This window comes from Myotis nattereri, assembly GCF_964212035.1.
Source record: "Myotis nattereri genome assembly, chromosome: 3".
Taxonomy (NCBI): Eukaryota; Metazoa; Chordata; class Mammalia; order Chiroptera; family Vespertilionidae; genus Myotis; species Myotis nattereri.
Window position 1 is genome coordinate 186910968 of NC_138077.1, and position 25230 is coordinate 186936197.

Below are 25230 nucleotides of genomic sequence, written 5' to 3' on the forward strand. Positions count from 1 at the left end.
GAGACATACTGAATTTTTATGTGCAACCCCTGCCTCCTCAGACCACCAACTAAAAAGGATGACCAAAGGATATAGGAAATAGGTATGAATGCATGCTCTGACTCCAAATCTTGCCCACATTCACCTTTTTTCACTCAATTCATTGAATCCATTTATTGAATTCCTACTTTTTCACTATTTAAAGATTATACTGCTGTGAAAGTCTACTATTCAACAGTAGACACTAGGCACACCTGTGAAGACAGACAAGGAGAGCCTCTGCTTTCATAGTTTATATGCTATTAGGTTGGAAGGTGTGCTTGTGTGGCAGGGGGTGAGGTGGAGAAACTGACCATATAATTTTGGATGGTTAAGTGGCATGACGAAAATAAATCACTGCTGTATTTGTATAAGTGACTGAAGACTGCTTTAGATTGGATGCAACGTTCCCATCTAAGTGACATCTGAGTGAGGTGTAAACTACAAGGCGCACTCCCCGCCCCCATTAGGATCTGGAAAAGTATTAAAGACAGTTAACAGCTAGTACCAGGTCCTTAAGAGAGGACAAGAGTTCCCCTTACCCGAGGTGGATACATTCCAGAACCCCCAGTGGATGCCTGAAACCATGAATGGTACTGAACTCCGTATGGTACTGCAACCCAGGCGTGTGCCCTTGACCGGAGTCGAACCTGGGACCCCCCAGTCCACAGGCCAACGTCCTATCCATTGAGCCAACCCAGGCAGGGCTCATTTACTATTTTTAAGTTATGATTCACACTGTATATACTACCTGCCCACTAGTCACTTAATAGGTGTCTTGGTTATCAGTCAACTGTCAGACTGTAGTTGGTAGCAAACAACTGAAAGGAGGAAGGTGAAAACTCAAGATAAGCGGGGGAATGACTGTATCCACCCCGTGACTTTGAGGAACAGAGGCCAGAGTATAGCAACTGTGGACAAACAGTACAAAATGAGGCCCAGTCGGTGGCAGCCAGATAATTTAATGTAGGCCTTCCTACGTAAGGAATTGGATTTTATTCTAAATACGGGAAGCCAGGAGTGATTTAGCAGACTTATTTTGAAAGCTCTAGCTACTCTGCTGAGAATGAATTGGAAGTGACAAAAATGCAAGCTGTGGCAGAACTGGGAACAAACATTCCAGTTTACTGCCTCCGAGGCAGGGGCGGGCTTGCTGAGCACACCTTGCTTGCCTGGCTGCTCTCAGTGCTGAGGCTGAACAGAGTTCCTGCCTTCCTGGGGCCGGCAGAGTAGTGGGCAGGGGCAAGAAGCAGCACGTGTGATGGTGCCGATATCTCCGCGGCAAGGGCCACGGACCCGGGAGACTGCCTCGTCCAACGCCCTGGCCTGAGCGAGAATAATCTGCAGCCATGTGTGTAGGATGCCCACCGACTTGGAGCAAAAAAAGGCCCAGGCATTCCTCCTCTTCCTACCTCCTCCATTTGCACCCGCGTCCCCCTCTCTCCCCACCCCGTTCCTCATCCCCGGCTCCGGGGAGAGTCAAGTGAACAAGTCTCATGGTCAGGACCGAATGAACCCGCCGCCACCGAAGCATCACCCCGTTTCCCAGAGGCAACCCGAGAGTCCTCCGCGGCGGGGGCGGGGCGGGGCTCCAGGGGGCGGGGCCCAGTCTCCAGCGGCTCTTCCCGCGCTTGCGCGGGATACCGAACCGGCGGAGCTGGGATGAGATTCGCCGGAAGCCCAAGCTTCTGCTTCCGGGTCAGAGCCATGGCGGTGGCAAATTCAAGCCCTGTCAACCCCGTGGTGTTCTTTGATGTCAGCATTGGCGGCCAGGTGAGGTCCAGGGAGCCACCAGCCCTTCGCCGAAAAGAAACTGCACCGGGCCAGGCAGGCAGAGCCCACCCGCCTGGGGATAGCGGGCTCGGGAAGCCAGAAAGTGAATTTGTGCCAGAACCTACCGAACTGCGGGGCGTGGTGAGAGGAGTAGGATGAGTCTTGCCCTTCCCAGCGCCCCGCGTGTGGTAGGGCTGGGCGGAACGAAAGGATAGGCTGAGGAGGCGGAGAGGTCAGGTACCTGCGGGAGGGAGGGGTCGGCCCTTCGTGGTCCCTGCTCCGCGAGGCCTTCTGACCGTCTCCCGCCGGTTGCAGGAAGTTGGCCGAATGAAGATCGAGCTCTTTGCAGACGTTGTGCCTAAGACAGCCGAGAACTTTAGGTGAGGATGAACTCCAGCTCTGCCTGAGGAACCGAACCAGAACGCGGCCTGCGGAGTGGATCTGATTCCTCTGTGTTGACTGTCCCATGTCCGTTTATGTTGTTAATCTGTGTGGCCGGGGGTCTGCACGTCTGGCTGGCCGATGGGTGGGCTTGCTGGCCACCGTGTCGGTGCTCTCCCCCCGGAGGGGAGGGGCGCTCGCAGCTGTGATGTCATGGTGACCGAGCCCTTCACTCTTTTCCCTTTCAGGCAGTTCTGCACTGGGGAATTCAGGTCAGTCTCAGACGTGGTTGCCTTATCTGCTTGCTCCTGAGGGGTGTCCTGGGGCTGCAGTGAGGGTATTGGGGAACCGCGAAGGCCTTGCATGATTGCTGGTGACTGACTGAAGGTAATCCCCCGCGGGTCTATCTTCAGTTCAGTTGCCTTCCTCTCTCTGGTCCCTGCCATCTTTAGGAGAGTCCCTTTGGTTCACCTGTGTGGCAAACTGGAAAGGCCCATGGGTACCTGACATCATTCCCAATCTTTCTTTTTGGTTATAGAAAAGATGGGGTTCCTATAGGATACAAAGGAAGCACTTTCCACAGGTAAGGCCCCTGGCAAACATCCTGGGGGCTTTTAGAATTACTTCCTTGGGGGATTGGTCTCTTTAGAGGAAAATAAAACCGTAGGATAGTTCTTAGATATTGAGAAGGAATGTTCTTGTGAGCTCAAGGATTGATTGATTTAAATTACAACGACCAAGTCAATGTTTCTCTTTCTCTTTTCTTTTTTTTAAGTCAATGTTTTTCTGAACCTGAGTCTTAGCTCAGAATCTTTTGTTCTCTGTTTCAGAGTCATAAAGGATTTCATGATTCAGGGTGGAGATTTTGTTAATGTAAGTACTGTTCTTTCCTATCAAGGACTTATAAACTTGTTTTGTGTTTTTGTTTGGTTAGTTGGTTATTGCTAGGTCTACTGTTTTTACTACAGGAACTCAGTCTTAAGGCTTGAGAACAATAGCCAGGCTTGATGGGGGGGGGTGGGGGGGTGGGAACGGGGGAATGGGGATGGGAATGGGAATGCCCTTGAATGTTGCTGGCTACTACTCACTGTACCATTAGATGACAGACATCAGCACTTTGATCAGCCTTTTAGAGCCAGAAACTGAACTTTCCCAGCATACCTGTAGAGGATGCAGGACAGATCCAAATTAATTAATTACATGAAACTTAGCTAGGAATCAGATGCAATTTATTTTAACTAAATAGTAGTAAGTCCCGCCCAGCTGGCGTGGCTCAGTGTTGAGCTTCAACCTAAAGGTCGATGTCAAGGCACATGCCCGGGTTTCGGGTTCCATCCCCAATGTGGGGCATGCAGGAGGCAGCTGATTGGTGATTCTCTCTCATCATTGATGTTTCTATCTCTCTCTCCCTCTCCCTTCTTCTCTGAAATCAATAAAAATACATTTTAAAAAAATAGTAAGTCCCTTTCCAATGAGCTAAGTGCTTATGTCCCATTTTCCCTTCCACTTCTGCCATCGCAGTGCCTGGAAAACTGAGTTTTTAATCAGAAGTTGATTAGTGGACAAGGAGTCAGCAAGAGAGGTAGATAATTCTGGAGGGATGTTTCCTCTAATCACTGGGAGAGCCCAATGGAATAGTCCTCTATTAAGCATGACTTTCTTTTGAAACTGTGTGTGTATTCCCAATATTAAGTCTTCTGCCCTCCCCCTGACCTTAGACGTTGCTGTATAAACCACATTTTTTCTTTTTCTTTAAAAAAATGTTTTTATTCATTTTAGAGAGAGAAATATTGATGTGAGATAGAACCATCAATCAGCTGCCTTCTGCACCCCCCCCTGGAGCCCGTAACTAGGTACATGCCCTGACCAGGAATCCAACCAGCAGTCTTTTGGTTCATGGGTTGACGCTCAACCAACTGAGCCACATCAGCCAGGGCCATTTTTTCTTTCTTAAACCTACTTTTGTCCAAACCCACCCACTTCTATACAGGGTCTTTCTTATTAGTATCATTTAAGTAGCCATGTTGCTGTTTTCTTAGAACTGGGAGACATTCTTTCTCTTTCACGTGTATACTTATTTATTGACTTAGGAGTTTTTAAAGATCTCTCTCTTTCCTATCTAGGGAAGGTTACAAAGTGGCAGATTTTAGGGAAAATCAGGCTTTCAGATATGTTTTGTTTCATCTGTATGATGTTGTAAAAGTGGTAAATTTCACCAAAAAATTCTGGAGTTTTGTTTTCTCTCTAAATAATGGAAAATGCACTAGGCTTCTGTTTCTCATGCAGTGACAATTGGTTGGAATTAAATAACTGCTCCTTTTAGGCAAGGTGTGTCCTTGCCATTTCACCATAGTCCCTACCATCTGTTGCCCTTACTATGTAACCTGCTCCATAGGCAATTAAGTTTGCAACCCTTTACCACTATTGATGGTAGTAGGACTTAGAGTGGCCATGTGTTTTTTTTTTGTTAGCTGGTAAGAAGTGCTGTGAAGCTATTCTGCCTTTTTCCTTTCTTACCATAGGCTCCTATATTGCCATATTGGCCTAGCAGGGACAGGACCAACTTTTTACTGATCATTGCTAGGCACATCCAATCACTTGCTGATAGCCCCAGGATTAGACAATAGTTGATCAGCCAGAAGGCTGAGTATCAGAAGCAATTGCTCAGAGCCACCCTTAGATAATTAAAAATACAATGAGCAAGAGGCAAAAGAAGCAGGATTTAGGACATTCTAAAGTTAAACCAAGAATATTTGTTTATTTTAGTCATACTTGTTTTTCTTTCTGGTTGTAAAAGAAAAGTGCAAAAAATAAAATGTCATCTCTCAAAGTATAAACTCTTGTCATTTTAGTTTACAGTTGCCAGTCTTATCTTTGCAAATGTATGTGTGTCAAATGTAATTTTTTTTTAATATATTTTATTGATTTTTTACAGAGAGAAAGGGAGAGAGATAGAGAGTCAGAAACATCGATGAGAGAGAAACACTGATCAGCTGCCTCCTGCACACCCCCCACCGGGGATGTGCCTGCAACCCAGGTACATGCCCTTGACCGGAATCGAACCCAGGACCCTTCAGTCCGCAGGCCGACGCTCTATCCACTGAGCCAAACCGGTTTCGGCAAATGTAATTTTTAACAGACTTACATCATATATGTTTTAATTTTTTTGTACTTATTGTCTGAATTTTCTTTTGTCATAAAGTCTTCTTCCAAAACATTTTTTATAGCTACCTAATAGTCCATAATGAATAGACAGTGAATTTATTTGGTCAGTTCACTATCATTAAAGATTTAAGTTGCTTTCTGTTGTTTGTTCTGAAAATCAATTTTGTCATTTTCCCTACTCTGGCTCTGGAGAGCAATAGATAGTTTGATTACAGAGAGTGATGTGGTAACTGATATGTCCCCTGGGTTTATTGGCAAATTAGAGTCCTCCCCTGGACCAATCAACTTTGGCCAGGAGGGTAGTATCACATTGTACACTCTAGACTTCTAAGAACCCACACACCCACATACTTTGGGGAGGGAGTAACAGTCAGTTAGGTGGGAATTTCTATATGCTGCAGGCATGGGAGTCTCTCGGAATGGCAAGGATTATATATGAGGTCACTATGGTTCCCTACTTTGCCACAGTCTTAACCTATCTTTCTAGAGGCCCAGCTGTGACCTCTTTTACCCAATCTGTGAGAAGGCCTGACCAGTTTGTGGGCTGCACGTGCCTTGAAAGGGGCTTGCTTTGATTGCAGGATAGGATCAAAGAGGTGTGGCTCCCAAAGTTGCCTAGTGGACTTTAAGAAAGTCCACTAGGATCTAGGTGCAGCAGCTGTCTTTTTCCAGCTTCTGGGGGGCCCAGCACTTACAAGTTACTAACACTTCCCTTCTATTTGCTCAGGGAGATGGTACTGGAGTTGCCAGTATTTACCGGGGGCCATTTGCAGATGAAAATTTTAAACTTAGACACTCAGCTCCAGGCCTGCTTTCCATGGTAAGTGAGGTCCTATCAAGATTTTGGGTTAGATGTATAGCCAGCTGGTTTCTGGGCCCCTCTTGAGGCTCAGTGCTGTGTCTTTAAATGGAAGCAAATGCTTTTCTTTTCTTGCTCAACCCAGGATTCACCTCTGTCATTCTTACGTTTTTCATCAGTCTGATTTTGTTGGGCTGGGAAGTGAAACTGAACTCTGCTATGTGTTTCCTTCCTTTTTTAAAAAATGTTTTTATTGATTTCCTAAAAGAGAGAGAGGGCGGGGGAGAGAGAGAGAGAGAGAGAAACATTGATGAGAGAGAAACATCGATCAGCTGCCTCCTGTATGACTCCCAACGGGGATCAAGCCTATAACCTGGGCATGTGCCCTGACCAGGAATCGAACTGGCATCCTCTTGGTGCATGGGTTGATGCTCAACCAACTGAGCCACAAGGCCTTTTGTTTTGAGTCAAAACATGTGGCTGGGCATTTAGCCTTGCTGCTCAGAATGAATCCAGTCGTGCTTTCAAGATCCAATGTTCATTCGTTCATTGCTTGGCTTGCAAAGACTCTCAGTGCCATTCACTCACACTGCCTACTGGCTGATCACTCCCTTCCATTCACTTACCTCTCCTTGCTCACCACTCCTACTCCTTTGTCCTTGCATTCCCTCCCTACATATAACACTCACTCACACATGTCACTCTGCTTTCACAGTCCCCCTGCCCACCTCACTTGAAACCCCTCATGTACCCTACCCCTGCTCACTCTCCTTCATGCTCATTCACCCTTCACTCCTCCTTTTCCCTTACCCCTCCCACCTGCTTCTCTCTCACTCTCCTGCCTTCTCCCTCCTCCCTGCTCATCACCCATTTCCCTCTCAGTGTCCCAACTGTTAATCCCCTAGACCAGTGGTCAGCAAACTGTGGCCCCTTGAGTGTGGCTCTTCCACAAAATACCACGTGCGGGCGTGCACGTACAGTGCAATTGAAACTTCATGGCTATCTACGGCCATACCACCCTGAACGCGCCTGATCTCGTCTGAAACTTCATGGCCACACTCAAGGGGCCAAAGAGCCGCATGTGGCTCGCGAGCCGCAGTTTGCCAACCACTGCCCTAGACCCAATATTTACATGCACATTCTCTGTCCTGCTTGCCTGCTCTACCACTCATCTACTCAGGCATTCATCAAGTAAAGATTTGTCGATATCCACTCTGTTCCAGGCGTCATGGTAAGGCATAAGATCTGATCCCTGCCTTTGTGTCACTTAATATCTAATGGCTTCATATGTGCAAAATGATAAGTCTAGTATAGTGTAATCCATGCCATCACTGTATTAAGGTAAGGGCACCTTACTGCATGTAAAAATCCCGTGAGAGCCCCAAGGAATGAGCATAATTGCTGCAGGGGGTTGGGCAAGGCTGTTTCACAGAAGAGGGGACATTTGAGTTCTTGAAAGAGTTCTATACCAGATGACATGAGACATAGTCAAGGGACAGAAAGTGAGGAAGATGCTGAAAACAGGATGCGAATGATGGACACATTGGCCAGTAGAGACCACTGCAGAGGCAGGTTATCTGGCTCTTGATGGGCTTCAAGTGGCAGGATAAGATAAGGTGTGTGGATTTTCTTTCATTGGTTATGGAGAGCCATACACACTTTTGAGGAGGGTTGATCAACTTTGTGTTTTAGAACAAAAACCCTAGCTGCATTGTGATGGCAGGTGGGAATGGAGAGGCCGGGGCAGAGAACCAGTCAGGAGGCTGAGGGAGACTAGCACAGCAGACAATATACAAGCCCCCTTTTAGGAAAGCCAGGCTGGGCAAGTGCAGGTAAGGAGTGGAGAAATGGCTTGGATCTTCCCTAGGATTAGAACCCCCCTAAGTGCATGCCACTATGTTAGCATCTATGGAAGAGTCAGGAAAATGGAAGGAGGTCTTGGTCTATGCACCTTTGAGGCTTACATTGGTTGAGTTGTGCTGCCACATACATTTTTAAAAAAATCCTCACCCAAGAATATATTCATTGGTTTTGAGAGAGAGAAACATTGATGTGAGAGAGAAACATCCATCGGTTGCCTCCCCCTATGTGCCCGACTGCAACCTGGGTATGTGTCTGAGATCTTTCCGTGTGCAGGACGATGCTCCAACTAAGCCACACTGGCCAGGGCCCGCCACATACCTTGTAGCGTAATTGTTTTTGCTTCTATTTTCCACTAAATCATGAGTTTCTCAAGGACAGGGTCTTGTTGATCTTTAAGCCTTATGCCTGATACAGAAAGGTGTTGAGCAGATTTTAATGAGTGAGTGGAAGATAATCAGAATAACCACTAATGTTTATTGAGCACTTACTCAACAAGCATCTTAATTGCATTAATTTATTTTAATCTTCTCAACATCTCAAGATAGGTACAAATGAGGAAACTGAGGCACAGAGAGATTATGTGACTAAACTAAGTCACAGTGAGGGGTAGAGCTAGGTCATTTGACTCCAGGGTTCAGACAGAGCTAATTCTCTAAGCCAATTAGTTATACTGCTTTGAAGAATGAATAAAGAAATGGCTACAGGCAGAGTGTCCCCTGAGCTATAAAAACATGTTATATTACTGTTTGCCTGTCTTCTTCCTAATAAATGTTTAGACATAGAGCAGCGAAATTGATTGGATGGATGGATGGATGGATGGTAGATAAATAGATAGAATGAAAGAATGAATTCAGACCCCTGGGAAGCCTATCCCTCATCCCTCTGACTGGCTCAGACAGTGCCTTATTTTCATATGAGATGTTTCTGAATACACAAACAAAAAAACTAAAGTAACTTCATCTTACATGGGGACTTTCTAAAGTCTAGTTATCTATCTAATAATGTGCAGTTTTTGCACAGTAGTAGTTTTTTTTTGTGGTTTTTTTTTTTTTAATTGATTCCAGAGAGGAAGGGAGAGGGAGATAGAAACATCAATGATGAGAGAGAATAATTGATTGGCTGCCTCCTGAATGCACCATACTGGGATCGAGCCCAAAACCTGGCTAGAAATCGAACCATGACCTCCTGGTTCATAGGTCAAAGCTCAACCACTGAGCCATGCTGGCTGGGCACTAGTAGTTTTATGAGACCTATGCTTTTAATAGTACTAGTACTTTCAGTTTTCCATTTTCTATTCATTTTTTTTCTGAAATAAGGGAAGTATGTGATAATATATTCATAGTTACACAGACATTGTTGTAAGACAGTGCTGCTGAAACTTAACTTGGGTTTGCTGGTATACAAAAGTCTGAATTTAGCATATTAAAGGCAGTTTAGGGGGATCAATATATAATAAACAAAAATACAATTCATAGGACAGTCAAATGTCTCTTTACAATATGTTATCTATAACAATAAAAGGGTAATATGCTAATCATTCCAGACATCCTTTCTGACAAAGCTGGGGCTGGAAGGAAGCCAGCCCGGGTCCCGGGTGCCTGCCGGTGGCCGGAGGAGGGAAGCCTGGGTCCCGGGTGCTAGAGGGAAGCTGATGTCCGCAGCCGGTGGGAGGAAGGCCTACTCTTGCATGAATTTTTGTGCATTGGGCCTCTAGTCTATGTATATAAAAAGCCAGCGACCAGAACATATTAATGGCCATAACGACCAGTGGCTATGATGCCCACTGTGGCCAGCAAACCCTCCCAATTGGGGTGGGGCTGGCAGGCCAACTTCCTGCAGCCCCTCCCCCCGCCAGCCCTGCCCCAAACAGCCCCCCCACTCCAATCAGGGGCAGGGCTGGCCGGCCAACCACCTATGGCCCCTTCCCCAGGCCGCTAGCCGCCAATTGCCCCCACCCCCACCCCATTCAGGGATGGGGCTGGCCAGCCCACCGCCCATAGCCCCTCCCTGCAGCTGGCCCCACTCCCGATCAGCCCCCACCACACTGATTGGCCCACAGCCCCTCCCCCCAGCCAGCCCCACCCCGATTGGCCCCTCACACACCAATTGGGGGTGGGTCCAACCGGCCACCACTCACAGCCCCTCCCCACAGTTGGCCCCATCCCCAATTGGCCCCCTCCACCCCAATTGGGGGCGGGCCAGCTAGCCAACTTCCTGCCGTCTCCTCCTCCCCACAGGCCTGGCCCCAATCCGATTGGGGCTGGGCAGGCCGGGCCCCACCCATGCACGAATTTGTGCACTGGGCCTCTAGTCTATAATAATAAAAGCATAACATGCTAATTAGACCGGACAGCCAAACGACCTTCCAGACATCATTCCAGACGGAGCCACGGGGGCTGAGGCAGAGGCAGTTAGGGGCAATCAGGCAGGCAGGCCAGTGGTTAGGAGCTAGCAGTCTTGGATTGCAAGAGGGTACATGCCGGGCTGAGGGACCCCTTCCCACCCCCGTGCACAAATTTTGTGCATTAGGCCTCTAGTCCGATATAATAAAGAGCTAATATGCTAATTAGACCTGACAGCGGAACCATCTTTTGGAAAACCAGTGGGCGAGGCTGCAAGGCAGCCAGGACTGTGAGGGCCAAGCCCTTGCATGAATTTCGTGCATCGGGCCTCTAGTTAAATATAATGATGTAAAAACATTTGAAAGGAGGGAAATTGGAGAGATATGGCTAGAGAGGTTCAGATTCTTTATTTTAAAAAACACTTTCCTCAAAATTCAATAATATAGGATTTGGGATGTACCAGTAAAAAGCAAATGTCTTTTTTTCTAGCATAGCAACTTAGTGCACTTTCTTAAAATTTTTAAATTACCATTTTTATAGAAAAACCATTCAAAACAGTTTATGGCATAGACAATAGAACTCTTCTCACCTAGTTACTAATTTATAACTATAATTCAGTTATAACTAGTATTGGACTAAATAGAGCAAGTCAGGTCCCATAAACACTTGTTCCCATTATAAAAATTCATACTCTAGGGGAAATGTACATTTATTCACGGATCTAGTTCCTTGAGGGCAGAGATGTGTAGCCTCCTCATTTTTATATCCTAGCGCAGACCCTGGCTCATAAATGCTCAGTCAGTTTTGCTGAAAGAAAGTGTGGAGCAATCAGAGCCACAGGCTCTTTGGGGAATCTTGCCCTTCAGCTAGCATGGCAAGGAAAACTCACTGCAAGTATGTTTGGTTTCCATCAGGCAAATAGTGGTCCCAGTACAAATGGCTGCCAGTTCTTCATCACCTGCTCTAAGTGTGACTGGCTGGATGGGAAGCACGTAGTGTTTGGTGAGTCCTACTCCTGTTCTATGGTCCTGGGCCCATTCACTCAAAGTGGGACTTCCAAAAGCGCCAGTCCCCGCATTCATACCCAGAGGTCTTGACTTGTTTAACTGCTCTGTGCAGTAGTAGGGAAAGTGGAAGTGGAAGTAGGAGGTGGGGAGGATGTGTACGGACAAAGGGGCCATCTGGTAAAGCGCATAGCCACTTGGGTGGTATGTATGTCTAAGGGGAAAACCCCCGATGGTAGTATTTAAGAAATACCACACAGGCAGCATGGTGCAGTGGAGCTTTGCAATTGCGCAGATCTAGGTTTGAGCCCTAATTCTGCTGCTTACTATCTGTGACCTTGGATAAGTCATTTCACCTCCATGGAATCTCAATTTCCTGAAATTGGTATGGGGATCAAGTGGTGTGAGAAGGGGCATGGGAAGCTGGAAAATGCTATGCAAATGAGAATAGAAAAATCCAGTTCATACTCTTCCTACAGGAAAAATCATTGATGGACTTCTAGTGATGAGAAAGATTGAGGTAAGTCCTGTTTTAATTTCCTCTTCCTCGGCCATTCTGATCTGGTGCTACCTGACTAGTGTCGAGAGCTAGAGAACCCTGAGTGGCTTCAGTTTGTTAGGCCCAGTCTTCATCCATTACCTCTATTACATGGACTTCCTCAAGGGAAGCGGGGAGAGACCACATGCCTCCCAAGTGCTTTTGGCCTATAATTAGCCTCCTGATTGCACACTGAGATTTGGGCTGTGGTGGCCCCTTCACCTACTTGATAAAATCCTACTCGGCACTGCATTCAAGATCCCTCCTGACCTCATCCCTGCCTCTCTCTTCACAGCCCTTCTGCCACTGCCACCTCCATGTTCCAGTCACATTAGGCTGCTTGAGCTTTCCTCTAAATGTGCCAAACACCCCTGCCTCCTTTTCCTTCTTGCCCCTGAGCCGTTGCTCATGCTGTTTTCCTTTACCTGGAATGCTCTTCTCCTTTCTTCTCCTCTTCCCATTTATCCTTCTTGGTCCCGCTCAAATAATCCCCTATTCTGTGAATCCTTCCCTGACCTCTTTAAGCAACATTCAGTTGCTTCCTCTGCCCTGTATACACTTTCTTATAACTTATTACATATCGTAGACTTGATATATTTTAAATGTATGTTTTATTTTTTGTCTGTAGTATATGCTTTACCTATCTGTTAGGACATGGACTGTTGTCAGATCAGTCTCTGAGCCCTCAGCCCTTAGCACAGGGGCTGGCAGACATCAGTAAATGTTTGGTGAGTGTCCGAGTATCTGAATCTCCACTGTGCTTTCTGTCTTAGAATGTTCCCACAGGCCCCAACAATAAGCCCAAGTTGCCTGTGGTGATCTCACAGTGTGGAGAGATGTAATCCAGAGCAAGACGGAATCAGGTAAGTGTGTCTTTCTCTTCCTGGTTTGGAGTCACCACAGAGAAGGCAGCTTGGTCTAGCAGAGAGAACCTTAGACTTGAAGACATGGGATTGAGCCCATTTCCTCTTTGGGTGACTTAGCAAAAGTCACTTCCCTTCTCTGAGCCTGTTTCCTCATCTGTCAAATGGAGATAATTCCTCTCTCCTATGGTCACTACAAGGACAACAAAGAAAGGGTTATTAGAGCAATTTACTTTTCTACCACTTTGTAGTTTACAAAGTATCAAACTAAAAGCTATAAGGCAGTTTCTGATAGCGTTCTCAGACTGCAGTCCTACTAGGAAGATCTGGCACCAGCTCTGGGTGATTCCCTGCTGGGTCAGCCTAAGTGGCCAGGAGATAGACCTGTCATCCTTCTCATCAGAACTGATGGGCAATTCCAGGTCCTGACTTTGTATCTGCCAGCTTCACAGGTAAACATGACACATTTCTCAACCTCAACTCCTACCCATTCTTGCCACTGCCGGCTCTGTGCTGGCATCATGCTGGGCATGCAGAGAGGTGCAAAGAATTGAAAGATGCCTCTACCTTTCAGGAGCTTACAGGGAATAAGACACATTCTAAGAGGTGATCACTAGTAATGTGAGTGACATTGCTAAGTGTCATAAGAATTCAAGGGAGAAATTGATCCCTTCCAGCTAAAATGGTTCCTTCTCTCTCTCTCTCCCTCTCTCTCTCTCTCTCTCCTATTTTCAGGCCTGTAGCAAAGTTGGAAGAATAGTACATTCAACAGCCATATACCTTTCACCTAGATTCACCAGTGATTAACATTCTTACTTTATCATTTTGCTTTGACATTTGTTTTTTTCCTTCCCTCTCTCCTACCCTCATATTCCCATTCCATCTCCTCCTCTCTGCTGCTTGCCTGCCTGCCTGCCTGCCTTCCTTCCTTCCTTCCATTTCTTCCCATTTGACTTCCCAAGACTTCTTGACACTTTACCCATAAATACTTCAGTAAGCAACTGCTGAAAACAAGAACATCCTAAACAACCACTATAACATCTAATATACCTGTTCAAACTCCCCCAGTTACTCAGTGTAACTTTTATACCTATAGGAAAATTCATCCAATCAAGGTTCACATACTTCCTTTGGTTGGTTATTAAGTAACAGTATATAATCTTATAAAAATTTTCACACAAAAGTTAAAGTCCCCCATCCCACCCTTGTTACTACCCCAGCCCCAGTCCCACTCCTCTGCCAGAGGTAACTTCTTTATCAGTCTGATGTGTAGCCGTCAGGGCCTTTTCTTTGCCTATCTAATTTTGGGAGATTTTGTTTTTCCAAAATGGCATCATACTGTATTGTTCATCATTGTTTTTCCATTTGGCATTATGTCTGAAGACTTCCTCCTCTGTTCAAGTAAAACTATTTCATTTAAAAAAAACAAAACTGACATAATATTCTATAAGATGGTTGTAGCATATAGTTTATTTTTCCTCTTTCTTAATGATTTGAAATTTATACATTCTGAGTCTTAGTTCTTTATATGTTGTGACTATTTTCTCCAGAATATGTTTTAAGAAAAAATTGGCAGTGTGTTGCTTATCTTAACTTTGGTTATATCCTTTGTTAAACAGAAGTTCTGAATTTTGATGAGGTCAAATTATCAGTCTTTCCCTTATGGCTTTTGTGTTTTATCTTATTTAAAAAGGTCCTTATTACCTCAGATCCTAATGTCTTCTGTATTTTTTCTAATATTTCATTAGTTCTATTTGTATACTTACAAAATTATCTAGAATTTATTTTTCTGAATTCTGTCTTTTTCCAAAATGGGGATGTAGTCAAATTCCAGACCACTTTAATGACTGTTTATATCTCTATCTGTGGCTTTGTGTTCACAGTATGTAGTACTGATAGGCATTCAGTAAGATGTTGTTACATGAGTTAATAGTGAGAGAGAATGTCAGGCATTTCAGGCAGGGAACTGGTGTGAGCAAATGCTGAGGCAGGAATGCACAAGTGTGTGCTGGAAGCTGCACATGGACTTCTCATCCAGCCAGATGGTCCCCTCTCATGCCCAGTTGTCACCTGAGCTTTCCTTTCTGCTGGGACTGGGGGCCTCTAGGGCTCAACCTGTATTCCCCTTAAATAACTGCTGGCCATTCCCTCCCTTTCCCCTTCATTTCTTTGCTGTAACTAAAGTTGAACTCAGAGGTCCTTATCCTTCTAAAGATTGACCACTGATCACTACCAGAGGACAGAAGATTAAAAGAATAAATTTTAGAAATTCTTTATGTTTGGGGCCTCTTTTCTATATTTTCTGAGTCTCTTACAGAAAGTTAGTAGAAATCCTTGTTGGGAGTTTTATTTCTGAGGGTGGTGATCATCAGCTCTCCCCTCCTCACCCACTATTAGCAAAGATCATGTGAACCGTAGCCCCCATGAAAGCCCTTCTTCTCAGCCTGCAACCCAAGCAGAACAGATTCCATGGGGGCGATTTGCTGTTCCAGAGGCCTTATAGACCAGGACTGTCCAGGAGACATTCCTTTCTGTGATGGGGAAATGTTTTCCATTTGTGCTGTTATGGTAGCTTCCAGCCTCATGTGACAATTGAACACTTGAAATGTGGCTAATGTGACTGAGGGACTCACTTTTTAATTTTATTTAATCTTTTAAAAGATATTTTAATTGATTTTTTTAGAGAGAGGAAGAAAGAGAAAAATGTCGATTTGTTTCCCCACTCACCTATACACTCATTGGTTGACTGTCATATGTGCTCTGACCAGGGATCAAACCCACAACCTTGGCATATCGGGAAGATGCTGTAACTAACTGAGCTGAAACACTTTCTTTTATCTATCTATCTATCTATCTGTCATCTATCACATTTGTATGCGAAGGAACCACTGAGCTAAAGCCAGCCCATACATTTGAATAGTTTTTTAATTTATTTTTTTTACTTATTGAGACAAAAAAAAAAAAAAGAGAGAGTGAGAGACAGAGAGAAACATCAGTTTGTTGTTCCATTTATTTATGCACTCATTGGTTGCTTCTGAAGCACTTCCTTTTAGAGCTCTTTAAAGTGAAGTTTTCTGTACAGCTTTACATGTAGAAACCTTGGTTTTATCTTGTGGTCCTGTGAAAGCTTTCTATGATCAATTTGATGCATAGATACATAGGGGAATTGTGGCCCTCACGATTCTCCTGTCATAGTCTGAACTGTGTTCTTTGCTACTTACAATCACATAAGGGCTGGTGGAACCTCTGTTTTGAAAGCCTAAGAGCCTCTTGGAAAAGGGAGTGGCTGTTGGCTCTGGCAACCTTGCTAGTCTGAATTGCTGCTCACCTCCCTGTGATCCCCAAACCTGGTATTTGTGGCAAGCAGTGGAGAACTTACTTTACTTCATTGTTTCCCAAACTCCCCTAAAGAGAAGAATCACTTGGGGGCATTTGAAAAACCTACTAATTCCCAGGTCCCTCCCTCAGGAGAGTTTGATTTAGTTTAAGGTGGGACCCAGGATTCTGTTTGTAACAAGCATCTCAAATGTTTATCAGAGGAATGTGGGTAATGCCGCTTTCAGTGGTGCTGGAATGAATGTCTTAATATTTGCATCTGAGAAAAAAATATATAATTAGCACAACATATAATTTTATAATTATTATAGCTTATAATGAGGCATTGAAGTTCAAATAGTGATTAGGTTGAAAATTAATCATACCTGTAGATAGTGGATATGGTAATAGTTGTGAAGGTGCTATTTGGAATGATTGAGATTTAGGAAACACTGTCCCCCATTCTGAGATATCCTGTAGATGTGATACATGCCTGCAGGGAAAGGTTATGAAAGACATGTTGGTGGCACATTCGCTGGTCCTTCATTGTACAAATAAATACTAATTAATTAAAATGGGTCCCATACTGGGTGATCACTTCCTAAGGTATATAAATGTTAGTTTCTTATCTGATCTTTGCCAAAAATCCTCGTTCTGTTGATTTTAATCTTGTCTAGGTTAATCTCTGTTCCATTATAAGGGCTATTCCAAGATTACTATTCTACTGCTCTACTGATAAGCTACAAGGAAGTGACTGAAGGAGATTCTCCTACCCAGTAAAGGTTATGTCCTCCCAGCCCCGCTGCTTGCCTTCCCTGGAACTGCCCTGTGTCAGTGGGTCTCCAGGGGTATAGGCTTTGGTGCTTTCCCTGGTGGACAGACCCCTGGGGATGTGGGCCCAACAAGTCCCAAATTTATTGCCAACAGTCTTAGTCCTGTCAATCCCTAACTCCAGGGAAAATTCTTCAGCTGGGGAAACAACCTTTCTCGGGGAGGTGGTCCTGTTTAAAACACATAGCGCTAAGAGGGGGAGCAAACATATGCCATACACACCAGGTCCCTTGAAACATAAGCTGTGCAGATGTTTCTTCCCTGCAGCGACTGTGTCAAGCAGCAAGGGTGGACCAGCTTCCGGCAAATTCCCCCATTTTTATTTTTTAAATGACAGCGCGTGTAAATCAGCAGCCACCTCTCGGATTGGGTTGTTTAAGACTCGGAAGAAGACTTGTTTGTGATTTTGCTAACAGGTCAGTTTGAGGCTTAACCCTATATCGGCTCCCCACATGGTCCCATACTGCATATAAGGCTATAAATTTGAAAAGCCCAGTTCCTGCCTTCAAGGAACTCACAGTGTCTTGGGAAACGGACAGTTACAGTGCAATAAAGCACTGGACTGGAGGCTTTAGGACGAAGTGAGGAAAGTGTAAATGCCTATGTCTGCCTGGCATGGTTGTGAAGACGGCAGGAGAGATGATGCTTCCACTGAGTATAAGAAAGAATAAGAACCTGTCAGGTGGCTGAAACTGGGGAGGGCATTCCAGGCAGAGGAACAGCATGAGCAAAGCACATAAGCAGGAAGCAGCAGGAAGTGTGTGGGAGACTGCAAATTCAGTATGGCCAAAGCAGAAAGATAGGAAAAACAAACAGTGAAGAGGTGAAGTTGGCGGAGGCCAGGACCAGTTGTGAGAACCAGTGTAGGCTGAGAGTTCATATGTTATCCTGAGGGTGGGGATGGGCTTCAGGCATTGTGTACATTTTTCTCTTCTTCCTGGGTGAGAGTTCATTGTTCTCCTGGAATTCTCAAAAGGGGCCTGACTTTGCAAAAAGAACCAAATCAATGGGAGCCACTGAAGGATTTTGAGCAGGAGAACATTGTGCTTGCATTTTCTTAGTTAGAAGTTGATTCTGGCAGCAATGTGGAGGATGGGGTAGAGGGCAGTGGGGTATCCACTGCTGTAGTCCAGGCAAGAGAGAGGAGGTTCCGCATGAAAATACGGGTCTTGGGAGCACTAGAGATTTGGCAACAAATATTTGTGTTCCTGCTGGGTGTGTGACACTGTTTGTCCCCTGCCCTGAAAGTCAGAAACCCTGCCAGCTAAAAAGGGCGGGGAGAGGAGAATATCTGGCTCCATTCCAGGGCAGTCCAGTACAGCCACAGGCGCTGAACTAGGACACATTCTAAGAGTGTGTCATTAGGCAGTTCTGTTGTGTGGACATCACAGAGTGCACTTACACAGTCCTGGATGATAATAAGCCCATTGCTCTTGACTGCAAACCTGTACAGCACGTTATTGTGCTGAATGCTGTAGGCAATTGTAACACAATGATAAGTATTTGTGCACAAAACATATCTAAGCATAGAAAAGGTATAGTAAAAATATGGTATAAAAGATAAAAATGGTACAGCTGTATAGGGCACTGACCATGAGTGGAGCTTGCAGGACTGGAAGTTGCTCTGGGTGAGCCAGTGAGTGAGTGTGAGTAGTGACATTACTGTGCACTACTGTAGACATCACAAACACTCAACACGTAGGCTACACAAAATCTCTAAAACAACGTGAGATTAAATCAAGCACAAGAGAATGATGCAATCAGGAGACGTGGTAAGCATGAGATGCTGCTGGTGAAGCACAGCACACTATTTTACAGCAAACTTTCCTAAGTAGAGTATACTCTAAAATAGCAATAAAAGTATAGTATAGTAAATACATACACCAGTCATTTATTGTTATCATTGTATATCATTGTATGTGCTGTACTTTCATATGACTAGCAGTGCTGTACATTTGTTCATTTACACCAGCAGTATCATAAACACGTAATGCTTTGTACTACAAAGTTGTAGTGGCTACAACATCACTAAATATAGGAATTTTTCAGCTCTGTTAAAATCTTATAAGATTGCCATCATACATGTGGTCCATTGTTGACCAAAATGTTATGTGGCGCATGATTATACAAAAGCAAAGCTCCCTATGTTGGAACCAGGTCTTACAGAAAGCGGTAGATCTTAATGTGTTGGCAAGATTTCTAAGGTAAATTATGTGACAACATCAAGAAATATTATATCAGCCCTGGTCGGTTTGGCTCAGTGGATAGAGCATTGGCCTGCGGACTGAAGGGTCCCAGGTTCGATTCTGGTCAAGGGCATGTACCTTGGTTGCGGGCACATCCCCGGTAGAGGGTGTGCAGGAGGCAGCTGGTCAATGTTTCTCTTTCATCAATGTTTCTCACTCTCTATCCCTCTCCCTTCCTATCTGTAAAAAAATCAATAAAATATATCTTTTTAAAAATAGTATATTATATAAACCATACCACTATTTATTTTGAATACTATTTCAGAAATTTCTATAGTAATATGTAGCCAACTATTAATAACGGTTACCTCTGTAGAGATAGCAAAGAGAATTTTTCAATTTTTTAAAAAATATATATTTTATTGATTTTTTACAGAAAGGAAGGGAGAGGGATAGAGAGTTGGAAACATCCATGAGAGAGAAACATTGATCTACTGCCTCCTGCACACCCCCTACTGGGGATGTGCCCACAACCAAGGCACATACCCTTGACTGGAATCGAACCTGGGACTCTTCAGTCCACAGGCCGACGCTCTAGCCACTGAGCCAAACTGGTCAGGGCGAGAATTTTTCAATTTATATTGTCCTGTATATGCTTGAATTTCCTATATTGAGTACATATCTAATAAAGCGGTAATATGCAAATTACCATCACATCATAATAGTCAAGATGGCTGCGCCCACAGCAAAAGCCAAGTTTCCGAAATGAGCCTTAACAAGCAATCAGCAGGGCAGGGCTTGACAGGGGACCTCAGGCTATGTCCCCTGCCTGGCGGAGCTTGACGGGGGAGGGGGGTGGGGGGGGGGACCTCAGGCCATGCCCCCAGCGCAGCAGGGCTTGACGGGGGAGCTTAGGCCGTGCCCCCCCCACCCGCGGGGCTTGACGGGGGACCTCAAGGTGCACCCCCCGGCCCAGTGCCGGACCAGGTGACCTGAGGCCGTGCCCCCCACCCGGTGGGGCTTGACGGGTGTGGGGCTGGCCGGATCTGGGTCTCGCGCGATGTCAAGGTGCACGTGGGTGGGCGGGGACTTGACTCTGGTTTCTGTGGCGCACCCCAGACTCTGACAGGAGGAAGATTTTCATATACATTTTACTAATTTTCTTTCATCTCTGACACTTCTATTATGGAGAAAGGACAAACAGCAATATTAAAATATTTCCTCTAATTCCCTTTTAATGTGCACGAATTTCGTGCACCGGGTCACTAGTCTAATAAATATACCCTGTATATACGTGGATTAACTAATCCTAGTTCCTCCTGGCCCCTCCCAGGTGCATGTGACTAACATCAGTTTGAATCATTCCCTGGTCCCTCCATCTCCATTTCCCTGGTCTAGGCAGTCAGTGATCCCCTCCTGTGAGCTCCTAGTACTTGGTTCATCTCTCTATTACAGCATTAACACAAATGTGTTTGGTTTTCTCTTGAGGCAGAGACCATGCTGACTGGTCTATAATAGAGCTTGAATCCTGGAGCACAATGCAACTTATAAGTGCATTCATACATTTTTGTACATTCTGCATTAGGGCCCATAGTTAAACTTCTCTTTGAGCCTGCAATATGACACCAGGACTCCCTGTCTTCTGAAAGGGGGGGGGGGGGAGTGTCAGAGTGAACTCACCCTGTTCTTTTAGTACAACTAAAAGGCCATAAACAGAGGGTGTGCAATTTTCTTTCTGTATAACCCTGGAACCAGAACCCACAGGTAAGGAGGATTGCTCTTTGTTCTACAGCTCCACAGAGTGCTCCAGGTCTGCCAAAAGACACGTGCTTTGGTGCCAGTACATCAGGAAGCCCCATCACTGTCAAGCCATTGAACTGCTAGTTTTCTCCTTTGCTTAATTTATAATGTATATTGCACAGAGTTGTAAAGGGTAAATAATGAGATAATATATTTGGCAGTATATGTTAGTTTCTTCTTGGTTCTTGTGTAATATACTTTTTTTTTTTTTTTTACTTTCAACTTTGCTCTGGAGAACCAAAGGTCTGGCCTATGGCAAGAATCAGACCGGTTTTACTCTTTTGCGAAGAGGATCAGGAATGTAGAGAATAGGTGGGAATGTTGTCTCATGGAAAGTCCCATTCCAATCTGAGCTGCTAATCTCTTCCATCCCTTACAGACCTCCATGTATCTGCCATTGTAGGCCTGCCCTTGTTCTGGGTGATGCTCATGAGTAGGAAAATCTGGATTGGCCCCTGTGTTTGCTTCCTGGCCTGCTGTTGCCCTGTTTGATCAAGAAACCTTGGAAGTATCACAATTCAGAACTCAGGATTTTCCATGTTTTTCAATTGTAAATAAAGTTTTTTTGTTTTAGTATGTGTGTTGTTGTAATGATAGCCCCATCTCCTCACAACGTAGCTTTAGGCCATTGTGGACCTGGCTCTCCAACTGCAAGGCCAGTGTGGACCAGAGCCCCAAATTTATAAGCATTTATAGCATTCCCCCTTAGGTTCAAGCTGATTGAGCAAAGAAGCAAAGCCCCAGGGCCAATGTGTTCCAAGGTGTTCCCAGCTGTAGGTTTAGTTTGGTAGTTCTGAAGCCTGTGGGAAGAGAATCACTAACTTGGGATATTTCTGGATGGGAGACCATTGGGTAGAATGTATCTTGATCATGACAAAGTGGGAATAATTTAGTCAAAAATCTTGGTTTGAACCTTGGATTGTTTTTAAAAAACAGTTCAGGTCTTGAGAAGTATTATTATCGCTATAAAATGGGGATAATAATACCTATCTACTTCATAGCATTGTTGAAAGGGTCAAGTAAGAGATTGGATATGAAGGTAACTTGTAAACACAACATGCCTTGCAAATGTTAGTTTTAAAAGGAAACAACCCAATATAAAAAGTTCCCACAATATAATGTTCAAGAGATAAAGAGTTCCCTGATGTTCCTTTCATGAGGCAATGTCTATGTTCTCCCGTTTCTCCTTTCTCCTGACTCGGATAGGATGACTCGTAAGAACAGAGAGCGGAACTCTGTGACAACAGAACCTGGTGAAAAGTGCCATTTCAGTGTATTGGCAGGACAAGGAAGCTAGAGTATAGATATCCACAACTCTACAGCTAAATAAATAGGGTTCAAGGGACATAATGAAGAAAGAACTGATCACATGACTATACAAGGTGGATTATAAAGAGAAAGGAAGGAGAATGATCAGCTGGGATCCTGAGCTGATGTTCTTGTGATGTGTCATTCAGGTAACTGTCAGTAATACTTGGCACCTGCATTCTATGCCAGTCTCTGCCCTGGGCACTGGAGCTGCAATGATGTGTAAGATGTGTCCCATGCTTGTGACAGGAGATAGGCACAGTTTTGATACAATGTGGTATTAGAATGTGACCCCTTACGAGGGCAGGAAATTTGGTCAATACTTCTTTTGTTTTGTTTACTGCTGTGTCCCCAGCCCCTAGTACCTAGTAAGTGCTCAATAAACATTTGTTGCATGAATGATAATGGTCTGTACCAGATGCTCTGAGAGCGGAGTGGAGAGACTGGGGGTGAGAGAAAGATAACATTTGAGGTAAGTATTGACAGATTGGAATTAGCTAAGAGATGAGGGTGGAGAGGGCTTTCCAGGAAGAGGGAACTGTATCCTTGGACCAGAGTCTGTAAGAGATTGGGGACAAGGTGAAAGTTATTTTGCAAAGGAGATTCTTGGAATGAACCCCTTTTCTTGCCTTTCACATGACTTAAAGGTAGGCATTGGAGTTGTCTGAACTGTGATCACCATGTTGGGCAGTGTGAACTCTCAGGGTGGGAGGGGGTCTAGCAGAACTCTAGAGTGGAGAACTCCCACGTAGGAATAGGAGATGCATTTTGGCATCAATGGTATGTCGTCCAGTGCTTCAGAGCCACTTACGCAGTGGTGAAGAGGTGGCTACAAGAAAACTAGTAGGAAATAGCACATCTTTATGTCCACTGATCATGAGAGAGCTTAGTGAAGTGATTGGATGAGTATGTAATGATACTGTTAAGAAACATTTTAAAGGCAAATGTTACAGAATTTGGATTTCTGCTAGAGAAGCCATCTCTTCAAACCTGTTACATAGGGAAGGTTGTTCACTTATTCTCAGAGGTGCTGCTGCCATTGTTCTGTCTTTGTAACTCCACTTTGGGAAAACTCTCAAGCCTATAGGGCACACCTTTAAATGTTCTCAGTGTTGGCAGATTGCCTTTGGAGGAAACGGTTTTTTTTTTTAGTAGTCAAAGGTCATCTAGAGCTGAAATAGAGAAATAGCAACTCTAGAATACACCTACTTCTCTCCATACACATTGTTGCTGCAAGCTTTTTTCATCTGGAATATTGGCACAGATATACTCTCTGCTGCCAGTACCTCATTCTCCAATCCATTTTCTACACTATCTCATTCATTTAACAAATTTATTAAGATACTGTGTCTCAGGTATTATGCTAGATGCTGAAGGAATTCATAGTCTGGCTGGAAAGATTAGTATAATATAGTGTTAGGATAGGAGGGTCTCTTAAACTAGTGACATCTGAGACAAGTCTTAAAGGATGAACAGTTAAGCAGGCAAAGGAAAAGAAGAGAAAGGCAGAGTGTTATAAGTAGAGGGAAATAAGTGATAATCTAAAGGAAGCAATGGCTAAATGATCACTTGGAAGGTTGGACAAGGAATGTGAAAGAGTGGGAGGCAAATTTAGAGAAGTCATAGGTGGTTCTATAAATCATATTAAGGAATTCTAATAGATTTCAAATAAGACAATGTCATAATCGAATAGGTATTTTCTAAAACACAGTCTGGGTGTTGTGGTGGGGAATATTAGAGTAAGAAAGAAAGAATGCCACAGCAGTGCTCTATGCCAGTGGGCAGGCCATCTGACTATTTTTCCTTTTTTAAATATATTTTATTGATTTCAGAGAGGAAGGGAGAGGGTCACTCCCTATTTTTCAATGGAGCTAAGACTGGTTTTTAAATGTTTAAGTAGTTGATAAAATCTAAAGAATATTTTGCATTGTAAAAATTATATGAAATTCAAATTATAATGTCCATAAAGTTTTTTTTATCATACATTTTTATTTACTGATTGGCTAAGGCTACTTTCAGGCTCTAAAGTTGAGTAGCTGAGTAGTTGATTGTCTGGCCTGCAAAGCTTAAAATATTTATTATCTGGCCCTTACAGAAAAAGTTTGTCTACTTGTGTTCTAAGCAATGGATGACGATGGCCTACAATAGAGTAGTAGCAGTAGAAATGAAGAGATTAAAGATTCTTAGGACTGATTCAGGGAGGCTTTTAGAAAGTGGAATTGACAGGCCTAGATGATACTTATGGGCAAGACTACTGCACCGGCCTGTTTTCCCTGCTTCCATTTCTGCCCTTCTACAACCATTCTCCACTCAGCAGCCATTAAAAAAAAAAAAAAGAAAAATTATGTCACTCCCTATTTACAACTCTAAATTACCCTTGTCACTATTGCTCATAGGATAAATTTCCAATAAAATATCCCTAATTTGACCCTGCCTACCTCTATAATCCAATGTCTTCATTCTAGTTTTATTGGATAACTTTACTTGCATTTTCTCAGACCCATCTTTTCTTGCCTGTAGGCTTTCAGAAACCTCCATGCGCTTGGAATCAGCATTCCACCTTCTCCACTTCACTCCCACAATGTTTTGTGCTTTTGCAGCACTGGAGTGTTGGGTGTTTAAATTTCTACCTTCATCCCTAGACTGAATTTAAGAGGCAGAAACTGGCGAACTAGTCCATCCCCAGAAGATCATAGACGCTTAATAAGGAATGAAGGTGGAGGATTTCAGCTACAGCATGTGGCAACCTCAATTATAAATCAATTTGGAAACGTGGATAGTAACCCCTATTTCACGTGGCTGGTGTAAGGCTAAAATGCAAGAAAAATTCCTAGTTTGCTCAATAAACGTGACTTGAAATTAAATCTGATTTGTGGCCAACACAAAAACACGTGAATACTTAACAAGACAGCCCTTATGTGCCTTTTGGTAAGATGGATGGGAAAGCAGGTACTCCTGTAATATACCCCCGCCCTCCGCCCTAAATATGCCGAGCAGGGACCGCTTGAGAGCCTACGTGGTCCCTCCAAGGTGATTGCTCCGCC

At 44.3% G+C, this 25230-nt stretch overlaps 1 protein-coding gene across 5 annotated transcripts; it reads left to right on the top strand.

Annotated features, from left to right (window-relative positions):
* The first annotated feature begins 1708 nt into the window (after positions 1 to 1708).
* PPIH (peptidylprolyl isomerase H) lies at positions 1709 to 25054 on the top strand. 5 transcript variants are annotated; one of them, XM_081085797.1, is made up of 10 exons: positions 1709 to 1791; positions 2107 to 2171; positions 2421 to 2444; positions 2711 to 2755; positions 3003 to 3045; positions 6065 to 6157; positions 11256 to 11343; positions 11825 to 11865; positions 12657 to 12746; positions 24707 to 25054. In XM_081085797.1, the coding sequence occupies exons 1-9, from the start codon at positions 1726 to 1728 to the stop codon at positions 12723 to 12725; spliced, it is 534 nt and encodes a 177-aa protein (XP_080941923.1). In that variant the 5' UTR covers positions 1709 to 1725; the 3' UTR covers positions 12726 to 12746; positions 24707 to 25054. The 5 variants fall into 5 exon arrangements, with proteins under 5 accessions (XP_080941923.1, XP_080941921.1, XP_080941920.1 ...); XM_081085795.1 differs by lacking the exon at positions 24707 to 25054 and adding an exon at positions 21258 to 22589; XM_081085794.1 differs by lacking the exon at positions 24707 to 25054 and adding an exon at positions 20871 to 22587 and having other exon boundaries at positions 1709 to 1932.
* Positions 25055 to 25230: the final 176 nt, after the last annotated feature.